The 14,352-nt window shown below is 44.8% G+C and overlaps 1 protein-coding gene across 1 annotated transcript in view; it reads right to left on the bottom strand.

The window, feature by feature from the left end:
- aadac (arylacetamide deacetylase) overlaps window positions 1-8,947 on the bottom strand; it is a 53,965-nt gene extending 45,018 nt beyond the window's left edge. The window contains exon 1 of the mRNA XM_078564297.1: window positions 8,743-8,947. Within this exon, the coding sequence (XP_078420423.1) occupies window positions 8,743-8,883 (141 nt within the window). The 5' untranslated portion in view covers window positions 8,884-8,947. The remainder of the gene's footprint in view (window positions 1-8,742) is intronic.
- Between the last annotated feature and the right edge of the window lie 5,405 nt (window positions 8,948-14,352).

Raw genomic sequence — 14,352 nt, 5'->3', positions numbered from 1 at the left:
TGATCAGTAAAAATGATCATGTAGCTATAAGATTGTTATAAAAATGCCTTGGTTCACTGATGTCCTTTAGGAGAAGGGAACCTGCAGAGCTTACCCAATCTGGGCCTTTTTGTGACTCCAGTCCCACACCAACATAGTTGACTCTTAGCTGCCCTAGCTAGGCACTCAGCTATGTCAGGAGAAGGTCCCTCCATCAACCTCTAAGGGCAACTAGAGGCGGGCAATAAATATAACCTTGCCAATGAAACTCCCCTGGCTCTGGCCAGGGATAATAAAGCTAACAGGCATTTGAATCACTGTTCACTTTTATGCTCAGCAAAAAGCTGATGAGATTGGGAGCAAATACAAAATATGCTTTCAATAATGCAAAGCGGAAACTGTTTTGACTAATATAAAATGACAGCATGTGACAAAAAGACAGTTCATTCGCAATGATTTCAACATGTAGTAGATACACAGGTCCTGTTAGCTATTTAGCTGCATCTTTTATAGCTTCATTGGTGTCTGCCACCTTTCAGTACTTTCAGTTGCAAAACGATGCCTTGTTGGCGAGATGTAAACCAACTTCATTTCCCTTCTCTTCTAACAAAGGAGGAAAATTTATCAAAGAGTTTATGATCGGATTACAATGTTTACATCCGCTTTAAGAGTGATGTGCTACTTTTAGCTGTGTGTACTGGATTAGCGCCTTATGAAATCCTTGTATCTAATTCTAGCACCGGAAAGCCATGTCAGTTTATCCCATGACATTGCCCCCTCGCCTAAGGCTTGTGTTATGCTGCATTTTAAAGGTCAGATAGGAAATAGAATTGGGTGAGGTGCAACCTCAAAAATTGATGACTTAAACTGCACTTATGGATTTTCAATCATAAACCAGTGCATAAAAGGATCACTCATTGACCAGTTTTCCAGGGACTAGTTTGAATGCATTTTGAATACATAAAGCTCACCTAAAAGCGACAAGAACAACAAGGTAAAGTTAGAGAAGTGCTGCTCTATTTAAGTAACCCTTTTATTACTCTTACACCAATTTAGTGCTAGGAGGGAGTGCTGCACTGTCAGAGGTACGCGTTGTCTATCAGATGAGATGTTAAACAAAGTCCCCTCTTCAGTTGATGTAAAAAGATCCCATGCCACTATTTTGAAGGCATTAAGAGCACAGCAAAAATTGCCAGGGTCAGAACTTGAGCATAGCTTCAATGATTTGGGATTGATCTGCAAAGCAATCTCAATCTCAGTTTGATTTCCAAAAGATACCCTTCATGAACATTCTTTATACCAGACACAACAGTGGAGGATTGTTTAATGTACTTTGCCCTTCCCTGCAAGTGAAAATTTGCCATAACACACAGGATGGATGAGAATCTCCCCCAGTGCCATGGTTCTCAGAACATTTGTCCTACAGGAAACAGATATGAAGAATTTATCCCCCTGATGTGGAGTGTCACCTGTTTGAGCGTGAATTCGTGGCTGGAGCTCCAGACGATGGAAATGGATGGGAATTCTCGTGGAGGCCACTGGCCTGTGTGTTCAGATTTCCGATGCATGCATCCATGGGTTACTAACTCTGGTTGGGCTATGCTTGGATGCTTTGTCACAGGACCTCCTGCCTCCAACCATCCTGTCCCCACACTCTCGCCATTGGCTGCCAAACATTTTTTTTTACATTCACTCATGGGATTTGAGTGTATCTGGCTAGGCCAGCTACCCGGTCATCCAATTGAAAGATTCTTGATTCTGAATCAAACAGCTTTTTAACCCCATCTCCAATACGATTATACCTAATAAGCAAAAAAAAAAAATGCTCAAAGAAAGTGAAAATAAAGGTGTTTTTGTTCATTCCTCAATGATTTTTCTCCCAGCTTGGGCACAGCAGTGTCCTAGGAAATCAATCTTCCATGCCTGGAGACTCCAGGACAATTCTGGCAACCCCAGCATTTCCCTTGGAGAAAGCTTTGCAGCAGGATCACGTTAATCGTGTTTATCCTGCAATGCTGATTTGGCTGGCATGATGTTCTGAGCATGAAACTGGCAAAAAGCAGAAGAATTCAGCAGGGTTTATGAGTGAATGTCTTTCATGCTGGGCAGCCAGCGTTTACGGATAACCACTGCATTGTACTCAGAGGCTGTTCTGACTGGGTTTGCAGATAGTTTGTCAGCACCATCCTTCTGATGAGCACATTTCGCCATTTCACTCTGACGAGCATCCTAGACCATTTCTCCAATTCTCCACCTACAGTTCCACTTCTGCCTATAGCATGAGAAATTCACCATTTTCCCGCCACAGCTGTATGTGTTGCCTTGCCAACTCATATAGACTCGTATCGCACAGAAAGAGACCATTTGACACATTGTGCCTGTGCTAGCTCTCAGAAAGAAGTAGCAAGTAGCATTTGTGCCACACAAGGACCATGTCAAACAAGAAAGAATCTAAACATCTCCCCTTGACGGTCAATGGCATTATCATTGTTGAATGACCCACCATCAACATCCCGGGGACTATAATTAAGAGAAACTTAGCCGGCACAGCCAAATAAATGCTGTGGATGCAGTGTCGGGTCAAAGGCTAGGAATCCTGCGGTGAGTAACTCACCTCCTGACTCCCCAAAGCCTGTCCACTAATCTACAAAATATAAGTCAGGAGTGTGATGGAAGGCTCTCCATTTACCTGAATGAGTGCAACTCCAACAACACTCAAAGCTCAACAGCATTCAGGGCAAAGCAACCCACTTGACTGGCCCCCCCCATCCACCATTTTAAACATTCATTCCCTCCACCGCCAAGGCACCACTACTGCAGTAACATCTTGACTATCGCTGAAAAAGGAAATTTTGTCAAAGCTTTTTGTCTTGCACTCATCAGGACAATCGCAAGAATACCAGTGTCAGGGGAAGCAACAGCTTTATACTGTATGAGAAGAGAGTGCTGATTGGTTGACAAGTGGACTCTGATTGGTAGAGGCGTTGCCATGGAGAATACACCAGTTAATGGTGACTGACAGTTAACTGCCAAGCATTGAAATTTAAACCTGGGAGCTTGACTCTGATTGGTCAAGGCATTGCCCTGAGGATTTCAAACAATGCTTGGAAGTTAACTGTCAGTCACCATTAACTGGTGCATTCTCAATGGCAATGCCTGTACCGATCAGTCTCCACTTGCCAACCGATCAACACTCTCTTCACATACAGTATAAAGTTTTGCTTTCCCTGACATTGGTATTCTTGGATTACCCTAATGAGCGTAAGATGAAAATCATTGATTAAACATCTTTTCTCAGCAAAATACTTTAAGTTCTGTACTACCAAACGTCTATTTGTGTAACGCTACAAAACGCACTGCAGCAACTCACCAAAGCTTCTTCGATAGCATCTTCCAAACTCCTGACTTCTGCCACCTAGAAGGTCAAGGGCAGCAGATAAATCAGAACACCCCCACCTGCGAGTTCTCCTCCAAGCCACACACCATCCTGACTTGGAACTGCATTGCTGTTCCTTAACTATCACTGGGTCAAAATCCTGGAATTGTGGGGGGCAGGGTAAAAGGGTGGAAGTACAGGGAGAGAGATGGTGGTATAGTGCTAATATTACTAAACTAGTAATCCCGAGCACTAGGCTAATGCTCTGGGGGCATAGATTCAAATCCCTCCACAGCAGGTGGAGTTCAATTAATTTTTTAAAAACTGGAATATAAAGCTAGTCTCAGCGGTGGTGACCAAGACAGTCATCATTGATTAGGTGTAAAAACCTATCTGGTTCATTAATGCCCTTTAGGGAAGGAAATCTGCTGTCTTTACCTGGTCTGGCCTACATGTAACTCCAGCAATGTGGCTGACTCTTAAGTGCCCTCCGCAATCGTGAGCAAGCCACTCAGTTCAGGGGCAATTAGGGATGGGAAACCAATGCTGGCCTTGCCAACGATGCCCACATCCCATGAAATAAAGAAGAAAAAAAAAAGTAAAAATCCTGGAACTCCCTTCCCAACAGCACTATGGGCATACTTACACCAGATGGATGGCTGTGGTTCAAGACGACAGCTCACCACCTTCAAAGACAATTAGAGATGGATAATAAATGCTGGTCTTATCACATCCGGTGAATGAATAGAAGATCCCGCTTCCCTCTTTTTTCATTAATCTGTAACTGTATCCTTTTAAGCAGATGGTTGCCACTGAATCTGCTACCTTTCGGGCAGTGCATTCCAGATCATAAAACTCACTTCGTAAAAAAAAATCCTCATCTTCCCCTTGGTTTTTTTTTGTTAAGTATTTTAAATCCATGTCCTCTGGTTACAGACACTCCTCCCAATTCTCTCCCTAGCTATCTTATCAATAGCCTTAATTTCAGGACAAGAACTATATCTTCTCTAGTTTCATCAAATAGCTCTCCAGGTAAGTTCTGCATTCTGAATATCATTCTAGTAAATATCCTCCAAGGAATTGATGCTCTGGTGCCCAGAATACAGTACCTTAAGAATGAATAAGTAAAAATGCATATGCTAACTGGTTGTCCTCACAGCTTCACACAACACAAACTTGCTAAACTTATGGAAATGAAAAGTAAGGGAGTTATGCTGAACCTATATCGAACCTTGGTTACACCACTCAGAGTACTGTGCGCAGTGTTGGTCATCATATTGTAAAGAGGATAGAGAGGCACTGGAGAGAGCACAGGAAAGATTTGCAAGAATGATACCAGAAATGTATAGGTAAACATAATCAGCAAAGACTGACAGGCTGGGTCTCTTTTCTCTTGAAAAAAAGGCTGACTGGGTGGCCAACTAGATGTCTTTAAAATTATGAAAAGTTTTGATAGAGTGGATATTTTTCCTCTTGGGGGGGAAGAGCATAACTTGAGGCGATCAATATAGGATAGTCACCAAGAAATCCAATAAGAAACATCTTTACCCGGAGAGTGGCAAGAATGCGGAACTCGCTAACACAGGGAATGGTTGAAGAGAATAGTGTAGATGCATTTAAGGAGAAGGTTGACAAGCAAATCAGGGAAAAAAGAATAGAGGGTTACGATGATTTAGAGGAGGCTTGAGTGCATCATGAACACATGCATGGACAGGCTAAGCAAAATGGCCTGTTTCTGTACCGTAAATCCCACGTAAGCCAATACCCTAAAGCTACTGAACTTTTAAAATGCAGTTTTCTATAATTTTCAGTAATGTGGCCAACTTCTGCAATGCACACAACTCGAATGTACACAGTGGAACTGGAGTACAATCTTGCTGAATTTATATTTAACTTGATGAATAACCTCAATGCTGGACACCCAAATCCCATGAAGGAATAAAGAAAATACTGGGTTATCCCAATCCTCTCCTCGCCAGCTGCCTACCTTGCAACCTCCAGAAATTTCAGTTCATCCAAAACTCCGCTGCCAAGTGCGGTTCATCCATCACCCCTTTGTTCACTGGCTTACAACCTGGTCTGATTCTTTTGTTACAACAACAACTCATATTTATATAGCACCTTTGTGGTAATAAAACATCCTAAAGTACTTCACAATATATGGCCCCAAGCTACATACGGAAATACTAAGTCAAATGCTCAAAGGCTTAGTCGAGGAAGTAGGTTTCAAAGGAACACCTTAAAGGAGGAAAGTGAGGTAGAGAATCACAGAGGTTTAGGGAGGGAATTCCAGAGCTTAGTGCCTAAGCAACTGAAGGCACGGCAATCAACAGTGGAGTGATTAAAATCGGGATGCTCAAGAGGCCAAAATTAGAGGAGTGCAGATATCTCGGAGGGTTGCAAGGCTGGAGGAGGTTATAGAGGTTGAGGTTGGGGTGGGTGGGGGGGTGCCATGGAGAGCTTTGAAAACAAGGTTGAGAATTTGAAAATTAAGACATTGCTTTACTGGGTACAGGAGTGATAGGTGAACAAAACTTTGGGGGGGGTGGGGGGGGGTTAAGACACTGGCAGTTTAGAGGATAGAATTTAAGGACATTAAGAGTGCCCCATAACCTCACCTTCTTCCTATCTCGGAAACCTCCTCCAGTTCTACAACCCTCTGCAATCTCTGCATTCCTCCAATTCAGACCTCTTGTGCATCCCCGATATCTATCACTCCACCATTTACAGCCATGTCTTCTGCTGGCTAGGCACCAAACTCCAAAATTCCCTGCCTCATCTTCTCTGCTTCACTCTCCTCCTTTAAAACCTCTCATCTGTCCCAATATCTTTTAATGTGGCTCAGTGTCACCTTTTTAAAAAAAAATAACACTGCTGTGAGGCACCTTTTGACACTACACTAGATTAAATTCATTTTTGGTTCCTTTTTCAGTTATTGTTTGTCTGGGCATACAAGACAACCTAGACGCAAATCCATGTAAAGTGAAGCCTTTCAGCAATAAGTGAAAGCAGTTCACTTGTTTTTTTTCGAACATTAGAAAGTTGCAGCCATTCAGAGGCTGATAAGCTGGATGACATAAATGTCTGTGAACACAGGTACAAAGCTCTACTCTCTTTGTCTTTGATTTGTGAGTGATGCGAGTTGCACATCATTATAGCAGTGTAGAAATTCATCGCATCTGTTTCAAAATGACTTTGGCAGCACTTTATGTGCCTCAGCAGTACTACTCTTGCCTACTGGGTCATATGTTCAAGCCCCACTCCAGAGACTGCAGTATGTAATTTATGATGATATCTCTCATCCAACACCAGCAACAGATTAACCAGTCACTGTCCTCATTGTTGTATGTGAGACCTTGCCGTGCACATGTTGGCAGCTGTTTCCCTACAGTACAAAAAAGGAAGGACTTGCAATTATATGTGAGTCTTTCATAATGGCTGGACCAAAACATTTTGCAACAATGACGAATTGCTGTGATCATTTTTAAAACGATGTGAAAGGCACTATACAAATTCAAGTCCTTTCCTTCCTTACAACAAAGGCTGCAGATATTCCATCACACTCCTGACTTGTGCCTTGTAGATGGTGGACAGGTTTTGGGGAGTCAGGTGGTGAGTTACTCGCCGCAGGATTCCTAGCCTCTGACCTGCTCTTGTAGCCACAGTATTTATATGGTTAGTCCAGTTCAGTTTCTGGTCAATGGTAACCCCCAGGATGTTGACAGTGACTGTTGTAATGTGGAAAACACAGTAGCCAAATTGCACCTGGCAAACTCTTACAAACAACAATAAAATAAGATAATGATCAGATCTGGTTTTTTTGTGATGTTGATGGAGGAATAAGTGTTGGACCAGGGTAACTCTCCTGCTTCTTTTCCATATAGTGTTCATCGAATCATTATCACCTGAGAGGGTCTTGTTTTAAAGTCTCGTCCCTATGATGGTATTTCTGACCATGTAACACTCTCTCAGTACTACACTGGAACTGTCTGTCTTGATTTTTCTGGTTAAGTCCTTGGAATGGGACCATGAACCCATAGCCTTCTAGCCTAAGAGACCAGTATGCCACCAACTGAGCTGCTGCTGACATCTAAATCAACGTAAAATACTGCAGATGCTGGAAATCTGAAATAAAAATAAGCGTTGGAAAAACTCAGCAGGTCTGGCAGCATCTGTGGAGAGAGAGAAACAGGGTTGACGTTTCGAGTCCACTATGACTCTTCTTCGGCTTCCGATGCTGCCGGCCCTGCTGAGTTTTTTCCAGCACTTCTTGCTTCTATTACTGCTAAGACCTGCCTTGCTGCTAATTTATAGAAAATCTCAGTACGGACGCGATTGCAACAAACTTGAATGTGAGACTCTTTACAGCCAGTGCCGGAATGATGGGCGGAGATGGGATTCGGGTTGGGCAGTAGGGGTGGGGGTGAAGGGCGGTTGTGACTGATGATCGTGTAAGATCGAAGATATTTGCGATGCACTAATGCAAGTCACCTGCGACCCAAATCAGGCAATCTTCCAGGCCACATAGTCACGCCCGATTGCGCAAGAAGCTGAAGGCAAAATAAGCAGCAGGTCCAAGAGAGTCACCTGCTTCCGAGTGAAAGGGAGCAATAAGCAGTCCATTTGCTGCAATCGAGTTTGGAGAAAGTGCAGCAAGTGGAATGATCCTCGCAGATGTTTAGAGGCAGGTGCTTGACACATTTTACAGAGCAATTTCCGTGCTTGTGAATCAAGTCCAAGGCGCTAACACATTTGAAATTAACAAGGCACCGCTTTAGATTGCGGACAGGATGTCACTGGGCCACATTCAGGTATATTCCAAACCCATGAAGCGTTCAGCTCCAAACATTTCTAGACATACATAAATTAAAATACCGACCTATTAAACTTAAAAAAAACACATCCCACCACCAGTATAAACTCGGTACTTTGCATCAATTTTTTAAAAAAAAGATATATAATAATGCCTTTAGATTGCTTTTCCAAAAAAAAAATAATGAAGGGGCACTACACCGCTTAGGGATAAGCACGGGAATATAAACAGATCGCAAACAGTAACATTGTCCCAGGGCATCCGCTGTAGGAATTGTTTCTGGGGTTTTAAGCACATCTTTCCAATCTCGGTGCTACTTGTCTAGTACTTTCAGGCTTTATTTTTTTTAAAAAAAACCCTGAGCTGTGACCATGTCTTGCCACATCACCCAATGTGTTAATCTGGGTATCCCAATTTGAAGAGAATCTCCGCGTTTACTCACAAGCCTCTCTCGCACCGCGAAGCGCAGATCAGGCAGTTGTTACATGTTACAAGACCATAGCAGGACACGCGTGTTTGTCTGCAGAAACATTTTGTTTATATATATATATCTTGCGGGGATCTCGACACCTACCAGGTGTTCCAAACTTCGAAAACAAGCATCCACCAGCATCAACTTCAACCTCTCGTCCACAGCCTCTGGGAGTGGGATATACACATAGTACGCCAGCAACATGCTGACTATCGCCGCGAACACTATTAGCTTGGTTCCCATCTCCACCGGCGGCTCTCCCTTGGCTTCCGCCCCGGCGATGCGTTGCTCTCGATCAACCGGTCCCCCCAAAGATTTAGAAGATCAGGGTTGGGGGAGGGTGGTGGCGGTGGGGAAGGTGAGAGGATAAATCGAATCAGAACTCAGGCTGTCTGCGGGATTTCTGCTGGTCGGGCTGCCGCAAGACGTGACAAAGTTTTTTTTTTGCCCAACAGATATGACAACACGTGTTAATATCAGCTGGTTGTATTATCCAGCGGTTGATGTGAGCCCTGGGGCGATCTATTGTTACTTTATCTGGCTTCATAGTATCTCGCAATGGACAGAAAGGCGTCCCCGGCTACGGGCTCAAGACACCTGCCTTATGAAAGCGAAATTGGTCAGTGCTGATTCTTGGAAGCAACTTTAATGTGCCCGAGGTGGTGGTTGGGGGGTGGGGGCTGGGGGGGGAGTTGGAGGTGCGAACTGTCGACCCACTCCTCACTGGCATTTCCTGGTAAGGATTCCCCTCCAGAGAGCCCCCTGTTTCACAGACTGACACATTCTCCAGAGATCTCCTGCAAATATGGACACAATCCGCTCTGGGGCTGCTGGAAAGTACACCGTTGTAATACTTTTTTTTGCTGAGTGAGACATGTTACCGAAGCTTTTCATCCTGCGCCGGTCAGGACAAACGCAAGAAAGCCAAATTTCAAATGATCGCACCCATTTATATGGCAGCGTGGAAAGGGGGCTGATTGGTTGTTGGCATGTCAACTCTGACCGAGGGGTTGCCATGGAGAAAGCAGCCGAGAAGCGTAGGATCCCCAAGCTCCCAGTTAATTCAAAAATTACACTAGGCTTGAACATATTCCTTTTGTTTGCAGATAATTTGCATAGTTTGCTATGAATGTATGTCGCTTCCAGCCAGTGTGAATGAGTCGGGTTGCTTGGCTGATCATTGATTGGTTCTTAGTGTAGCTATTAGTACACTCAAGATCGCCCAAATTGCAGAATATGTTCAAGCCTTGAACCTTTTTTAAAAATTATGAAGCCTATCCTCTCCTGTTTCTGTCTCCACGGCAATGCCTCAACCAATCAGAGTTGACTTGCCAGCCAATCAGCATCCTTCTATTGTTTGGTATAAATTGCTGTGATCGTTTGAAATTTGCCACTCTTGCATTTGGCCTGATGAGCTTCAACAACATGTCTGTCTTCTCAGTAATATTCAAGTTCTGTATTACCAAGCAACTGAATGTAATAAGTTAATTAAAACATTTGTAATTACTATAAATTCTGTGTGGATGGGAGGTTAAAAGACCAAAACTGCCCAGCAGGTTGGGAAGTCAGCAGGAACCCAGTGACTTCTCGAGTACAGTCATCAGTACACAGGAAAACCCTGTGGGACAGGCGGGTCTGATATTTACATATGCTACAAGGCAATTAAATGGAGTTTTAACCCAGGAAACGTCAAGGTTGCAGAAATTAGTTCCAAAGTATTGGGAATCACCTCTGAAACAGTGAAAGGACAATCTCAGACCAAGTCCTTTCAACAAAAGCCTTTCACTTAGGCATATTCTGCATTGACCATTGTCTGCCATGGTCAAGGTCACCAAAGCCCTTAGTTCTTTGCCTCCAGCTCCAGATCCTTCCAGGAATCTACAGAAGAAATTTTCCGAAGTTCACCCACAGGCGAATCTCTCAGGTGACGGATAACATGTTTACTAGGGCCAACACTCAGAAAGACAGGGATTTGCTGCTCTGCTTGGATTCCCACAAGTACAGGGAGTCATGCACTGCACACAGGTAGCAATTAAGTGGCCCTCAGGTCACCCAGTGATATTCATCAGCTAAAAGGGATTCCACTCTATCAGTGTTAAGCATCTGCCAAAAGCATCATGCATGTGAGTGGAACATATCCAGGGAGCTTCCATGATGTATTGATACAGTCTCTCACAGGTATTCACACCTTGAAGCAGAGTCAGCGGGTAGCTCCTTCGGGACAAGGGCAGCCCTCTGAGGACATGGCTGTGGCACCTGTGTGAAGCCCTGCCATTAATGCCCAGGTAAGGAACAACAGAAGATAAATCAATTCAAGAGTGGTCATTCAACAAGACATCAAGATGTTGAAGATACAATTCAGGTGTCTTGGCAGATCTAGGGACACCCTTCAGTATAGACCGGTAAGGGTGTTCAGAACAGTAATGATCTGCTGCGCCTTGCACAGTCATGAATGGTGGTGGACAATTAAACAACTCACTGGAGGAGGAAGTTCCACAAATATCCCCATCCTCAATGATGGGGGAGCCCAGCACATCAGTGCAAAAGACAAGACTGAAGCTTTCGCAACAATCTTCAGCCAGAAGTGCCAAGTGGATGATCCATCTTAGACTCCTCCAGAGGTCCCCAGCATCACAGATGCCAGTCTTCAGCCAATTTGATTCACTTCATGTGATAGCCAGAAACAGCTGAAGGTATTGGATACTGTAAAGGCTATCGGCAATGACAACATTCCGGCAATGGTACTGAAGACTTGTGCTCCAGAACTTGCAGTGTCCCTAGCCATTCCAATGTAGCTACAACAGTGGCATCTACCCATCAATGTGGGAACTTGCCCAGATATGTCCTGTATAGAAAAAGTAGGACAAATCTAATCCAGCCAATTGCTGCCCCATTAGTCTACTCTTGACCATCAGTCAAGTTATGGAACAGTGCTATCAAGTGGTACTTACTTAGCAATAACCTGCTCACTGACACTCAGTTTGGGTTCCACCAGGGCCACGAAGCTCCTGACCTCATTACAGCCTTTGTTCAAACATTGACAAAACAGCTGAACTCCCGAGGTGAGGTGAGAGTGACTGCCCTTGAAATCAAGGCAGCATTTGACAGAGTGTGGCATCAAGGAGCCTTAGCAAAACTGGAGTCAATGGGAATCAGCGGCAAAACTCTCCACTGGTTCAAGTCATGCCTAGCACAAAAGAAGATGATTGTTGGTTGTTGGAGGTCAGCCATCTCAGCTCCAGGACATCACTGCAGCATTTCCTCAGGCTAGTGTCCTAGGCACAACCATCTTCAGTTGCTTCATCAATGACCTTCCATCATAAGTTCAAAAGCAGGAATGTTTGCTGAATATTGCACAATGTTCAGAACCATTCGTGACTCCTCAGATATTGAAACAGTCCATGTCCAAATGCAGAAAGACGTGGACAATGTACAGGCTTGGGCTGATAAGTGGCAAGTAACATTCATGCCCCACAAGTGCTAGGCAATGACCATCTCCAACAGGAGAGTATCTAACCATCGCCCCTTGACATTCAATCGCATTACCATCACCGAATCCCCTACTATCAACATCCTTGGAGTTACTATCGACCAGAAACTGAACTAGACTAGCCATATAAATACTGTGGCTACAAGAGCAGGACAGAGGCTAGGAATCCTGTGGCAAGTAACTCACCTCCTGACTCTCCAAAGCCTGTCCACCATCTACAAAGCACAAGCCAGGAGTTTGATGGAATACTCTACATTTGCCTGGATGAGTGCAGCTCCAACATCGCTCAAGGAGCTCAACACTGTCCAGAACAAAGCAGCCCACTTGATTGGCACCCCATCCACAAACATTCACTCCCTCCACCATCGATGCACAGTGGCAGCAGTGTGTACCATCTACAAGATGCACTGCAGGAATTCACCAAGGCTCCTTAGCCAGCACCTTCCAAACCCTTAACCGCTATCATCTAGAAGGACAAGGGCAACAGACACATGGGACCACAACCACCTGGAAGTTCCCCTCAAGCCACTCACCATCCTGAATTGGAAATATATCACCATTCCTTCACTGTCGCTGGGTCAAAATCCTGGAACTCCCTACTTAACAGCACTGTGGGTGCACCTACACCACATGAACTGCAGCGGTTCAAGAAAGCAGCTCACTACCACCTTCTCAAGGGCAATTAGGCATGGGCAATAAATGCTGGCCTAGCCAGTGATGCCCATATCCCATGAATGGATAACAAGATAGTGAGGACTGGAGCTACAGATGGAGGGAGGTGATAAGTGTTCTGCATTTTCAGAGGAGGAAGAGGAATAGGACAAGCTGGAGGAGGAGGAGACAGATGTGGCGAGGGCACCTAGCGCCACACACAGGTGCCCGTGTTGGACTGATTTAGACATGCTTCAGCTAATCTGAGGTAGTGCAGCCATCTGGTCCATCAATTCTGAAGCCGCTGTACCCCTCAGCCCCCAGCACATTCAACAATCCATCTCTCTGACAGATACCCATTGCTTTTCATTTGTTTTTCTCAGACCATTTTTCACAAGGCAGAAGTCCACTCGATAGGTAACAGGTAATAATGGAGAGGATGGGACAATGGAGCTTTGAAATATAACCTAAAGTTCATAAACATTAAACAGAAATAGGGCAATGCAACACAGTGTTGAACACCCAATCAAATACTCTCGTGGGACTACAAATGTTTTCTCTTCCTTTTGCTGTTAATTCTACATAGTACATGTGGCTTCAGCAGAGTGAGAGACAAGCTGCCCCTTTCCCTGGTCTCACTGCTCAGATACTCATGGTCAATGTCCTTTGGATTTTGGAGTCTGTGAAGGTCCCAGCAAAAACTGCCCCACCTGGACCTATGCAGGAGCAGATTCGGCCATCAGGTTAGGGGCAGCATCTCGGGCTCTATCTGATGATGTGACAAGGGATCAGAGTGGAAGAGCTTTGAGCAGAGCCTCCACTCCCATGTACCCTTTCTCCATCTTCCATCTTGTGACCCATCCACACTTGCCTGCCCGTCAAGAGCAGGAGAAAACCTTGCTGCGCATCAGTGAGGCACTGAATGACCAAGGCGAGGCTTTCCTCCATCCTGCTGAAGGTGACAGTCTGAGTATGTAGGCCTTTTGTCAGGGCCAGCATGTCCTCGGTTGTCTGTTCCATGCAGGTAGCCATCTTTCCAATGATGTAGACAACAGCACGAAGGCCTGAGCCATCGCAGTACTCATACTAAGTCAGTTCTTTCAATCTATCTTGGATTGTGCACAGCACCTCTGAAAAGTCTGCCAGAATCTCTCACATTTTCTGCTGCTCCTCCAGAATCGTCCTCTTCATCAACAACCCCCAAAGGCTCAGCATCTGTATCCAGCTGAGCAGGGCTTGGAGGATTCTCCACCCTCCAATAGAGAATTCTCCAATGCTGTCCATGTCTCCACAATCTACTCCTGCTCACTTGTGATGTGTGGTTCACCATTGACAACCCAGCTACCTGTCCTGCAAGCACTCACCATGTTGTGTGTATCTGAGCTGGTGGACGGTACTCATGAGACATGTGACGGTGCATCTTCAGAGTGGGTGATTTCCCCTGAGGAATCTTCATCCTCCTCCTGCACCATTCCTTCACTGTCATTGGGTCAAAATCCTGGAATTCTCTCCCTAACAGCACTGTGGGTGTACCTACACCACAGGGACTACAGCGGTTCAAGAGGGTGGCT

This window comes from Cetorhinus maximus, chromosome 19 (assembly GCF_964194155.1).
Source record: "Cetorhinus maximus chromosome 19, sCetMax3.hap1.1, whole genome shotgun sequence".
In the NCBI taxonomy this organism is placed as follows: domain Eukaryota; kingdom Metazoa; phylum Chordata; class Chondrichthyes; order Lamniformes; family Cetorhinidae; genus Cetorhinus; species Cetorhinus maximus.
This window is presented reverse-complemented; position numbering and strand designations above follow the sequence as displayed.